The sequence below is a fragment of the Dermacentor andersoni genome, chromosome 1 (genome assembly GCF_023375885.2).
Source record: "Dermacentor andersoni chromosome 1, qqDerAnde1_hic_scaffold, whole genome shotgun sequence".
Lineage (NCBI taxonomy): Eukaryota > Metazoa > Arthropoda > Arachnida > Ixodida > Ixodidae > Dermacentor > Dermacentor andersoni.
In genome coordinates this window covers 388573933-388587118 of record NC_092814.1, presented here as the reverse complement: position 1 = coordinate 388587118, position 13186 = coordinate 388573933, and the positions used below count along the sequence as shown (strand labels likewise).

Below are 13186 nucleotides of genomic sequence, written 5' to 3'. Positions count from 1 at the left end.
ACGCGACCTTGGCTTTCGCCATAAAACATTAAAAAATGCAATGTGGACTAGCTAGCGCTCGTCACCTGCAATACCACGGGTATACTTGCCACTATTTTTTTTCAGGGCTAGCATTCATTGTATCTGTATTATTGTATGCACAGACAGACGTACGCTAGAAATAATAGCTCCTCTACAAGCCGCTATTTCAATTTTCAGTAAAACAGGCAACGGATCCTAACAATCGAGAAAAGTGCGATCGAGAGGCCGTATCTTCGCACATAATTGTTCACAGCGGAAAGCAGAATCTATATGTGCTGCGTTTCCGACTGAATAAGATCAGTTGGCGACGTGCGAGGTGATGGAGCATTTTTATGCAACATACAAATTGCCGCAGCAAAAGCGCTGGCGAGCAGGCCGGAAGAATGAAAAAAAAATGCAGCATGACGCGATACTTTGCTACGAGCAATAAGAAAGACGCCTCACCTCGCAAACAACGCTGTTCTTTGTCGGAACAAAGTTCTTTCAGCCAATGTTATGCAGCCACTGCTTCCTGCGCAAGCCATCAGGCTTTCCCTGTAGTATCATAAAAACGGCATAACCATCTTCAGGCTTCTTGCTGCAGTTATATGCACAACAGCACGGCATAGCGCTAGCACATAGAGCAGGAAACACAGCGTACAACGTTCGCTACGCCGAGCTGAGGAGAAAAATGGCGCGAACGAAAAAGAAAAACACAAGCAAAACGCAAGATCCGCGCGTTTCCAAGGGCAACGGCAGGGAGACCAATCGTCATGCAGGAAAACAGGGGCAAAACTGGTTGCCGCGGGGGGGATGGGGACACGCAAAGGGCAAGGAGGTCGCGCGGCGGCGGCACAGTTCAAAAGGGGGCGGTACTTTCAAATTATAAAGGGACTTCAGCACAATATAGGCAGCGGAGACACCTGGGAGACCCTGCTGCGGAGCGCGGACTCTGAGCTCCAGCTCGTCCGACTGGCTGAAGAGGCTGCTGGGACCCCGACCCTGCATCTGATGCGGCGGCACCCGCCCCCTGAACATCCTGTCGGGGGGTGAGTAGATAACCTTATCCGTTGGACAATAAAGTTTATTCTATCTGTCTATCCAGCAGCACAATCATTCGGAATGAGTCCTCACTTACATCGGCCCCTCACCTTCGAGGCTTCAAAAGTGCTGTTAACCCTTACATTCGAACGCAAACGGCTATTCAATAATTTTTAATGGTCAATTCTGAAGTCGAATACAATCTGAATGGCGAATACCATTCGATTAGACTATATGTTTCTACTTCATTTCGCCTGCTGGCACGTTGAAGGAGATCGCCAGACAAACCCCGGAGATTACTTTCGTAAAGACTTCCCGGCATCTCGCCTACATTGTTCAATCTGGCCATGGTCGGATTGGCCAGAAGCTCTTGGAGTTTGAGGGGATTAAGCACACCATGTATGCAGATGACGGGACCATATGGTGCCCCGGGGGGTAGTAAGGCCTATATCGAGAGTGTTTTGCAGGAGGCAGTAGATGTAATCGAGACTTATTTGGACCCGACGGGGTTAAGGTGCTCCCCCTCCAAGTCGGAGCTGTTGCTGTACAGTCCCACTAGAAGGGGACCCAAGCCAAGGGGATGGATCCGCGTGGACAAGCTGAGCATTCAGCTTCGCACAAGAAATGGCGATCTCATACCGAGGGTAGATAAGATCAGGGTTTTGGAGATGCTGATTGAATCGAATGGCGCCAACACGCTGACGATCCAGAAGATCATTGCCAAGACAGAAAATGCGGTACGCCTAGTGAAGGGGGTGGCCAACAGGCAGATGGGGTTGAAGGAGGATATAGTCTGATTAGGCTTATGCACGCATTTGTATTTTGTCACTTTAGTTATGTGGCGGCCATGCACAAGTGGAAACTATCAGAGAAGGAGAAGATTGACACGCAGATTAGGGAGATCACCAAGAAAGTGTTCGGAGTGCCAATGTGCACCAGCAACGACCGACTTCTCCAGCTGGGCATTCATAATACCTTGGCTGAGATAGCTGAGGCTCAGGAGAGGACGCAGATGGTGCGTCTCTCTACGACTAGCGCGGGTCGGCAGATTCTGAGAGAGTTAGGTGTTCCTCAGGAGAAGATTTCGCAGCTTCACGTCGGTATTCCCTTGAAGGTCCGTAAGCGGTATCACGTCAAGCCTGTTCCCAGGAACATGCCTACGGAGCGAAATGTGGGTAGAAGAAAGGCCAGGGGGGCTTGCCTGCTGAGATTCATTCGTGATGGGAATCAGAAGGTTGGCTTCGTCGATGCTTCTTTTAACGAGGAGAGGGAGGTGTTTACCGTAGTTGTCGTGGACAATGAGGGCAGTGTCGTTAACGCTGCTACCGTTCGGACTGATAGGCCAGAGGTCGCGGAGCAAGCGGCCTGGTTAACAGGCGCAGGCCTTTTGTATATAGCGATTCAAAGTCGGCCGTTAGGGCCTTTGAGAAGGGCTCGGTGGCTAAGGTTGCTTTTAAAATTATGCAGACCTGTGAGATCTCTCAACACTACTTATGTTGGTTCCCTGTTCACCTTGGGATGATTGAGGGAGCCCCTCCGAATCTCAATGAGTCCGCTCATGAGGCAGCGCGAGATCTTACACTCCGCTCTGCCCCGCGCCACGGCGTGGCTGTACTGCCTGAGAACAGAGACTCCCCTTCCACATACAATGAGATCACGAAGTATTACCTTCTTAATCGCAGGGTTTACGGTTTGCCGCATCCTAAACTAAACAGGGCTCAGGCGCTTACATTACGCTTACTACAGACTGGTACTAGTCCTTGCCCACGGAGGCTGAACATGTTTTATCCTGAGACGTATACAGAGCCAGGATTGTGGTGCTTTAGCCACGCTCGAACACATGCTCTGGTCTTGCGAAAGAATTGAAGACTCGGCGATAAAGGACGCGTCTAGGTGGGAGGCTGCACTTCGCAGCCCGGACCCGGATGAACAATTCTGGGCTGTCCAGCAAGCTCACGACGTGGCCGTGAGGCTTGGCCTTCCGGTCCGGGAGCGTTATCACTACTTGCAGGACCAAATAAAGTTTTCCATCGATCCCGGTCTCCCCAATTGAGTCCGAGCACATAGGCAAATATCTTGTCCCTAACGCTGTTGTTCATATTAACGTCCAATAATTGCCTTGATTCCTTTTCTCGGAAAGTCTGTTGGTTCACCTGGGGCTGGAGCAGCTTCTAAAAGAAACACGCTTATTCCGTTCAGGAGTTCTCACTTTTTCAATCAGTGCTTTTAGAATATTTGATAATTTTCTCTTGCATATATATGTCGTGGAGATATATGTATATGTACCGGCCCTTAGACTTATCTAGAAGTACTTTGGTCATCTGCATCTCTTCACGCCACGCAGTTAATGAACCTGATTTATTTCACTATAATATTGTTTACTTTGATCATTGTCACTGATCAATATTCCACTAACAAGTGCGCGTAAAATGACACGATATGAATAAAATTTTCTTGCCTAGTAAATTCATGTTGCAGATAGGCGCTTTTTGTGGCAAAAATAACGAGTTCCGTTTAGAAAACAGTGTTAAAAATAGCAGCTAACCTGGCTAAAACTACAATTGATACCGGCCGACAAGGGTCGCGGGCGCATCAAAGTAAGTAAAACCATAAAACAATTTCACTGCACAGACTTTTGGCGAGAAAAACTGGGCGTCCGCCAGCGTCCGCGCAACAAACGCGCGCTAGATAACCCATGCCTCAAATACGTATACGTAGCAAAAAGGTGTCAATATAAATTTGCAGTGGAAATAAAACACTATTATAATAGCGTACGCGCGCAATCGGTCTCAGGGCCTGCAGCAAAATTTTGTTGAATATGCCTCGAAGCGCGTCTCCGCCCCAATTTAGTTCGCTTACAGCGCCCTCGCAAAATTTTTCCACACGCGGCGCCTCAGCGAGAGAGCGCTGTTCGGCCCACTTGACAATACCCATTCTAGTACACTGTAGCACAGCTATCCATAGCACAGTCAAAGTTATTGCGATAATGATGATACGGCACATGGCGCTAGTGCAATAAAAAAGTACGTACATTATTTTAACATGTATGCTGCCGACAAGTGCACATGAGGGCGGTCATATAGATTATGTGGCAGGGTGACGGTAGCGATGATTGTGAGCAGCGGCGGTATGCAACAATGTTGCCATCATCATCATTCTTTTGCAAACGATGTTTTCTTTTTTTGATACCCACTACCTTTCGAGATCAAGCCAACCCTCCTCCCTCTTTCTAGTTGACCGCCATCCGTAGAGCAGCTGTTGCAAGTCGGCCAAGTTGCGCAGTCATTGTCCACGACATGCGGATGCATCACGACCCGGATTAGACCAAAAACCTATAGAGTGGGCTTTCAACTGTCGAAGAGAAGCGCTGTACTAACCTCGACATTTCTAATGACACCTGCGTGCTACTCGCCAGTCAGCAGCTTCGGAAACAAAATGGCGCTAATATCTGCTACAAAACACGGCATCAAGGAAGGTTGGCTTTGAGCACGCCAGCTCTCGAAATCGATGCCGCAAAGCTTGTGGTTAACCACACAAGCTTTGCGGCTGAGTACAACAAGCCAAAGGCACATGCACTGCTGACAAACATTTATTACAGACACAATAATGACCACAATGTGTGCGTATAAAAATATGTTACAGAAACAGGGGTATCTGTACAAGGCATAGCGCGGGATCCGCGATGCATTCGTGTATGAGTCCTCTATTTACAGGCGAGCGATGAGAGACTCGGCAAACCTCAGACTGTGAGCGCCAACACGGGAGGTGAAAACGCGGTCCTGAGCACATCGGACTGTGCCGAACACAGGTCGGGCAATGAGGAGCCCCGTCGCAGCTGGGGTTCCTCCATGGACGGCTGGCAGTTATCCCACGATGAAGAGAGGCCCTTCAAACCAGAGTTGAAGGCCAAAACCAAGTTCGATATAGACTCGACTTCCATCGCGTCCGAGCTCACTTCCTGCGGTAGGTCGGTCGGCGCAGGGGCACAATCCTGCTCAGATTCGTCAGAATCGCAGGAGGATGACCGTCTCCAGAGCCGGCTGCGCTTCGCACCACTGTCCTCGTCTTCCGAGTGAGTACGGCGACGCTTGAGACAGCGGGCAGGGGTCGTTGAGGGTTCGGACCCGTTCGGCGGTTCCACATTCTCCTTGTCGTCGCCGCCGTCCGTGCTGGCGCAATCCTCGTACGCTGACGTCACGGGCGACGTCACCGTCCGGTTAGGCTTAGCGAGAGGCGACGAGTCCTCTTCGGCGTCGATTTGCTCGGGCTCACAATCGGCTTCCTCGTCGTCGTTTTGGCACGGCGCGCACATCACGGGTGAAAATGACGCACCGTTCGTCTGGAGAGCATCGTCGAAGTAGGTTGTACGCGCCTTGTACAGCACACTGGCCACGAGCAGGCTACGATGCAGGCTGGGTCCACCACGCTGAACTCGAGACGTCGCTATTTTCCCGAGAGAAATCGCGATAACCTTCTGGGCGTCGTTGTCCATAACCATGTTCCCCGAGCGGACGATGTCGGATGGCCGCGGGCGACTCTGGTCTTGAGATTCACCAGCGATTTTTACGCGCCGATGTAAAGTACGACGAGGGGAGCACGATTAGAACGCAGCCGTACCCCCCGGAGACAAACAAGAGACTAACCGTTAGGGGAAGTGGCGCGGCAGCCTTCCACTATGCTTCCACGGCCAAGCTGGAGGAAGTGACGTCGACGATTAAGCAAGCTGGCCAATGGCATGCATCGTGTGTGACCTCCAGGAACCGTGCCGGGTTTTTCTCTCCAATGGCGACCGCGTGACGTCAGTGCTCGGCGGTGACGAGCGCGTTTTTTTTTGGCTGTGTATTTTCCATCCACAGGGGGAAAGAACTTGCGGCGGGCAGAGGTAGCGAAGGCGAAAGCACGGATGATCGACAAAAAAGCAAGAAAAGGGCCGTCGGCGGCGCGACGCTAGAGCAGCGCGTGCTCGTTCGCCCCGTGCGCGTCAGTGACCGGAGCCGACCGGTGCCTTGGACGCGATTGTTGTGCCCTGTCGCGCGTTTTTCCTTTTGGTTTGTACTGATTCTTAAGAAAAGGAGGGGGCGCTCGGCAGCCGCGAATTAAACGCGCCGCGCACTGCTCACTGGGACTGATGACAGATGCATGACATATCGTACTGTCATCTGCTGCTCGTGTGGAACATGTAATGACAGCGTGACGGAGACCGCTGTAGCGCTACCTAAGGCGAATCTTGCGAGGTACACCTACGCGAGTAGTGACTTCCTCGCACCGTGAATGACGCAAGGAGCGACGACATTTGCCAGTGTAGGTTTGTTGACTGTCTGCCGCAGTTTTGATACGCGATACGATTGATGCCCTTCATGTGAGCTTGCCGAGTCAGGCCATGGTCGACAATGCTTGCTTGACACAGGCCCCATTTGTGCGCTTGGGTATTTGCGCGCCTAAAGGCGAACGGTAACGGTTAACTGCATTTAACACTGGAACACTATCAAGTCCATCTGATGTGCCAGTTAAAGTCACGGTTGTTTTATTTTGTAAACCGAGAAGGTGATCGACTAATTGAGTACGGTGAATATTTTGTCACCATCAAGGTGGAAGAATATGTGGTCTCCTTGTAGCACGACAGCTCTTTTTTCACGCTGTATCGCTACAAGCTACGAGTTTGCGACAAGTAAAACCGTAAAACTAGGGCGACTCCTCTTCGAACTTGTCACTCGGTGGCCCCTACGTGACACATCACAATGTGTCCCCTGTCCCTACTTGCACATCAGGCTTGCACTCTACCCATGTCTACCCCATCGTTTCAATAAGTTGTTTTATGGGTGTTTCTACCAGTTTTTATTCTGGGTGTACTTTCCTTTGCAGGGCTAACGGCAGTCCTACAGCGAATATAAACATGGCCTCTGAGATCTCCGCTTTCCGTGCCAATCTTTGTGGCTGTGATGCAGTAAAAAAACACACACACAAACATAAACTGATGGACTATCAGAAAATCGCCACTAACAGATATGTTTGTTGACTAGAATCTGGTCAGTGAATAAGACAGGGCAGCAGACCCGCTCAGTTTGTTGACGGCTACTCTCGGAATGCGCCGTTAAGTCTTCGCGTGTATGTACTACACCCGTGCTCGCACGGCTCGTGTCGCAAGCAGGTGAGGCAACCCGTCACCAGTGCCAACACGCCGCAGCCGCGTCCACGAACGGCAAGTTTGAGCAATGACGCCGGGCGGTTCGCTTGGAGTGCTGACTTTGTGGCTCTCGTTGACAGTGGTCTGTGGCGACAGGAGGGGATACATTCTCTATTGTCCCTGCATGGGTACGTTGTCCGTTTGATATTCGGCGCTGAGGCGTTTGTTATCGGGCCCGAAAAACGCGAGGCTGCGGGCCTTGCTTTGTTCGCACCGGGATGCCACAAGGGTGAAAAAGTGAGGCAGCTTTCAAACTCCCGTTTAGCGAATTAGCCACTAACCTCGCGTCGAGGGCACCGGATCTGGTTTTTACCACGGCAGATGTTTGCTTCGATGGAAGACGGCATTGTGAATCGGAGCATGCTTCCCTGCAGCTAACGGCGGTGCATTGACGCGATCGTCGTTCGGGTGTTCCGTCGCCGCTTCGGCTGGGTGGTCTCAAGTGTCGTTCTGCTGTGGGCAGCGTTTGAAAGCACCACATTCTCTACTTACGTACGTGGGTCTTCCTCCGTTCACAAGTGATTTCCGTCGGCCCGTTCCGGATGCGCGGCATGTTTGAAAGCGCAGCGATATCCACCGGAGAGACATTTCTGCGAAAGCTACGTGCATTAAAACTTTCAATGTGGAAAAAAAAAGAAAAGCCTTGAGCTTAAACGTCTGACTCGATGCGGCCATGTGCGTAGATGTTTGTGTGGCTATCCGTATGGCATGAATATTCATAAGTAATGATGCCACACAGTTTAGTACATTTAAATGTTAACGGTGAAGGAGCTACAAGTTTGGGGTGATCTGGTCGCTGATGTTGCCAGGTGGGAAGCATTCTGTCTCCTCTTGTATTCAGGGCACTACTAAACAATGCCTAAATGTGCTTGTGGAGATTAACATTTCTTTAGTGGTGTGGAATGGTAACAGTAGCACAGTGTGGAAGATGAGGACGGACAAAGGCAAACACAAGGACATAGCAAATTCCAATTGATTTAATTGTGGTTGGTACGCACAGAAACTGTGACATTCATGGAGGATTTTGTTGCAGGACCGCACACTTAGTTTATTACCGCTTTCACAGAGCCATTTGTTGTTGTCAGTTGTTTTTGTCGGGGTGTAACTTATGGTCTAAAAAGAACGAGAATACACTTTACTCCTGAAGGTGCTTCATCCCTTAAACCTAAGAACAAAATTTTCCTTTGACATAATCGAGCCTTTCGTCATCACCACGCTGGTTTCCTTCATTGCAACAATTCTGTAAACTGAAGGAATGGAGCTGCTGCGAAATTGCCATCCTTAGCTTTCAGTTTGCCTCGGAGTGGAGGTGGTGCTACTGGAATTCAGGGATGGAACAATATGGCGATTCTATTGCAGTGCCTGTTGCGCTTCGTCAGTGGTCATAGTGGTGTTCCGCCCACATTATCTGTGGGATCAGCTGGCCTTGAATGATGGATAAGAGTGGTATAAAAATGATTGGAGTGGATCGCTGCACTATACTGACCCAGTGGCTCATTCTCAACCTAAAAAACGCATTTAAGGAGGCAACAGCCTTCCAGTTATTGTGCTCAGCAGGAGCAGTACATATTTTATTGTTGGACTGAAAGCTGCCATTTTAAAAGCCTTAAAAGGTTACGACTGCAGCACCTTTCCTTGAACACTGAGAACACACGGGAGTGAGGGAGATGCTTCTTAATGAATATATTCCCGAAGAAAGTTTGGAAAAGGACTTAATATGAATGGAGGTATAAGCAGCGCAATGTTTGTTTTCATCCTCAAAACAGCATGGATAGCGATGCCCTGCCTCTGTGACTCCTTTCTTGCCTTCTGTGTTGCACTTATGGTTGGCGTCTGACAAAAGTGCCCGAGAGGGACCAAGGAGCAGTACGGGCAGGATGACCACCACTTCCCCATTTGCTGGAAGATAGGAGGAGTGTGCCTTCTTTAATTTTGAATAAACAGGAGGTGGTGCCTGTGGGCTGTCTCTGTGGTGTCATAGACCATGGGAAAATAGAGGGGGCCTTGAAAGCTGCAGATAAGAGCTGACAATCTTTTGTGCGAGAATGTGGGCTCCTTGTTGTATGCAGTGGAATAATATTTGGCTCGCATGACAGCATTGTCGACAGATTGCAAACATTTTCTTACCATATTCAAAAAGTGTTGCACAGCCCCTCTAACACATGGAGTGATAAGGGAGGACAGCCGTACATACATGGTTAAACTAGTAGTGCGTTTTTGCTGCTGCAAAGTCATCTTGACAGCTGCCCTGTACACTCAATTTGGTAGCAAGCTAGGTACATGAGTTGCTGACATGTCATTGGGATACTTGCTTCCCTCACTAGGCCCTAGCAGGTATTTTGGTTAGATGCTGGAATTTGTAAACAGCACTATACAGGGTGTCCCATGTAACTTGAGCCAAAAATATTCAAATGCCACGTAGCTAGATAGAACCAAGTAATGTTTCCTGTCGCTTGGAGATACTCGGATTATTTTTTAAAATTCCGCCTAGTTAGATAATTACTTTAATTAATTGACTTCTCAAATATTGTAATTAGATGAAAAATGACTGAAAATTGTAGAGCAACATGAAAAGCTCCTCATACAGCCTTCTGTTGCTCGATACGTGCTACGTAAAAGTGTTTTTTTTTGAGCGAGAAAGAAGCCCACGAACACACACGAAATTGCCGTGTGAATGGCCACTCGAGGCCCTCACAGCAACAGTCCTTTCAATAAGCTTCTGTAGCTAAATTCACTTTGGACAGAGGGCGTGCTCATGCCTACATATCGCTGCTGTGTGCAAGCCTTTCAGGTGGCCACGTTTTACCCACAGGCAATGTCAGGATGTAATTTCTTGAGGTGAAGGATTGGCTATACTTCTGGGCTGCAGCAGAGGGTGTGAACTGGTTACTTATAGCAGAGCGTATTGTGCTTCATTCACTCCTGCCGAGTAGGAAGGCACGAGTGCAGTGTGTGCCGGCACACAACAGAGCAGCACAGCTCTTTTTTCTTGTTTGCCATTTTGACTGCAGCGTGTATTTTGTAATGCTAAAAAGGCTACCTACAATATGAACACATATTGCCTTATGTGAAGCTTGCAATAGTAGACGTCCAGCTGTAGCACTTCTGTGGCCTTGCACTTTTGCCCAAGATAATTTTTTTCAACTTGACAAAACAGTTTTCATGGCAGTATCCTACACGAAAAGTCCTGAACTTTATGAGAGGCACGTAGTATTCCAGTCCATTGGCATCATTATTAGTTTGTATAGCTGCCAAGCTTCTGGAGAATGGTAGTGACAAAAATAAGTATTGATACTCCTTTTCTACAGAGAAAATTGTACGTATGTTGTTTACCGACAGCGATGTTTGACAAGATACGAAAGCAAATATTGGAACTAATCTCCACGGTTTCGTTTCCCTATGTAGCTGGCATTAACATAGATCAAGTCACTGAAGCTACATTTTGTGATGATCCCTTTTTCATGTCTGTGATATAGGTGAGGCAAGTGTTCAATCCCAGTGATAACAGCAGCATCCCAGCCATCGATAAAGGGCAGCAATAGTACGAATTGAAATCAATTATTGATCACGAAACACAGTCCCAATTGTATGAATTCGTCATACAAAGCATGGGAAAAACCTATCAGTACCTTTTAAAAATCCCTGGATATTGTCACAAAGATGCCAAATTCCTAAGTTGGTTCCAAGATCCCTAGATCTAGGGATAACTCCAGAGTTGGCATCACTGGTAACAGGTGATCCTCATGAGTGAGCTGTGGTGCTCCCAAAGCCTGCTGCTCCCAAAGCCTGTTGCAGATGAATGGGATGTCGTGGATCACCCCACATTTTCAGGAAACAAATTTCGTTCCATGCTTAGTAGAGCAGTGGGCCTCTTCAGTTATCCGTCCCTGGCAGTCCCAGACTGCCCGAGACGGTTCTTTCAGCCCATGAGTATTGATTATGCAGCATCTTAAGCAGTCCTGGACAGTCCAAGACGACAAATGGAAGAGGCTCAGTGCCTCTTGCTGCTCAGGTGCTTTTACAAAGCTTAGTCTTGGCTGAAAAGACCGACATTGACATTGTGTCTAGCAGCAGTCAAGGCAGTTGGCACCTTGTCACCTCCTGCTATGACTGCCTTGCCAAGGAAGCATGCAGGTAAAAAAAGGCCTGATAAATGCATGTTAGTGCGGAAGAGAAAGGGATGTAACTTGTCCCGTTCTCTTTCGTGCTGGCATGCATGCAGTACCAACTTGCCGTGATAACAACCTTGCTGAAAAAGGGTCATTTTGTGGTAATTTATGGTGTTGCACTGTCCTTTGCGACACCGTGTTCCTATGGTATCGCAAAAGTGGTGGCCTCCATGATGTGGCCATCGTACGCAAGAAAGGCAGAACATTAGTATAACTAACTATTAGTTACTTATACTTACTCTATGCAGTACAAATGAAAATGTGAAAGGAAGTTTCCGAACAATGCCAAGGTTGCAGTGCTCGGCAGCAGGCAAGACCAAGACAAATGATGACTCCGTGAACTTCGGTGTTCTTGCGAAAGTTTCACATCTTTTCTTGCCATCGGCATGAACAAAATGTTTTTGTTATACACTTGGGGTGCATTTTCAGCTAAATAATTTTGATACAGAGTAGCTTACAGATATGGAAATGAGTGGTTTCCCAAGATCAACTTCTTTCTCAATTCCCCCCCCCCCCCATTAAGTGTTGCATGCATCATGCTGTGTCAATGTTGTGTATGTCCAGGCACTCAGATACGGTGCACTAGATGTGACCTCAATGGAGAACTGTTCCTATTAATTGTGAGCACCTAGTGCAAGTATTTTCCATTCTCTTGCTCAAAAGCAGCCGTGGCATAGTAAGGAGACTGCTCGGCTTGAAAATGCACGGTTGTTTCGAAACCACGCAAGATATATTTTTCTTGCATCCCATCAGAGGCTCACAGGCAAAGAATAAGTGCAAGAAATACGAGGTCAAGTAACAAGTCAACCAAAGGCTTCCAGAGACTGACGTCTGCATCGCAACATGGACAGTTGCCATCCACAGCACATGTTGCAGGCATGTCAAGCAACACCAAAACAGCTTGTTTCTTCTGTAACTGTGGGGACCACCTCTTAGTAAATGTGGTAAAGAATTATCACCGTGGGAGAACAAAGTTGTACTGTGCCTTTTTCACTGTTGAACAAAATAGCACCAACCCAAGAACTACCATATTGACTGCTAGAGATGTCCTGGAAGACACTTAATGTTTCATGTTCAATGAACCAGGCAGGTTCTCTTTAGCTGGCTTTTTGAACTTGGTAGATGTGCAAGTAACAAGTGCTGTGTTAAAGGCCGATCAAACGATTCTCTTCACAAACAGTAAATATATGAGTTCATGGCTTTCCCAATCACTCCCTTGTACATTGTCTTGGGGATGGTGGGAAAAAGCATATATGGCAACCAAGGTGGCATTTCATATGTATTTCTGCTTTCTACAAGAAGAAAAGAATTAAGTCCACTTTTGGGGAATATGCACATCCAACTACATGTTTAAAAGCTAGATCTGAGCTTAAGAACTAGGAGTGTTCACCGAGTGTGAACCATTTGAGTGGCACTGTCAATTCCTGTGTCGTGTGTTTCAAAAGCCATCTAAAACCACTGAAAATATTGAAATTCTAGTTGGATTGGACTGTTCACGCAACCGTCGTCCAGAACAAAACATTAAGGATGCTAGAGCCTTGTTTATTTATTTATATTATTGTAAAGGCAAAGAGTACATTACATAGGGGACTTGGTGCATGTATGACAAAGTAATACAACAAACAGCAGCAGTGCAATTATAAAACAAGCCATAATTACAGAGTAGTGCAAATATGAGTATAATGCTATGTACAAGGCAGGTTAGATAAAAGCAGTTCTAAAGTTGTCTTCAGCAACAATGCTGCATGGCAAATCGTCCCAACCAACAAAGGTGGGTTGTACTACAGAATCT

At 47.8% G+C, this 13186-nt stretch overlaps 2 protein-coding genes across 3 annotated transcripts in view; one reads left to right on the top strand and one right to left on the bottom strand.

Moving 5' to 3' along the window:
* Nucleotides 1–4614: 4614 nt before the first annotated feature.
* On the bottom strand, nucleotides 4615–5729 carry LOC126518631 (uncharacterized). Its single transcript, XM_050168403.3, has one exon. The coding sequence runs from the start codon at nucleotides 5537–5539 to the stop codon at nucleotides 4781–4783; it is 759 nt and encodes a 252-aa protein (XP_050024360.1). The 5' UTR covers nucleotides 5540–5729; the 3' UTR covers nucleotides 4615–4780.
* A 1321-nt stretch (nucleotides 5730–7050) lies between these two features.
* Nucleotides 7051–13186, top strand: part of O-fut1 (O-fucosyltransferase 1) — a 167604-nt gene continuing 161468 nt past the window's right edge. The window contains exon 1 of one of the 2 annotated variants that reach the window (XM_050168402.3): nucleotides 7051–7353. In XM_050168402.3, the coding sequence (XP_050024359.1) occupies nucleotides 7254–7353 (100 nt within the window). In that variant the 5' untranslated portion in view covers nucleotides 7051–7253. The remainder of the gene's footprint in view (nucleotides 7354–13186) is intronic. The other variant, XM_050168400.3, reaches the window with a different exon arrangement.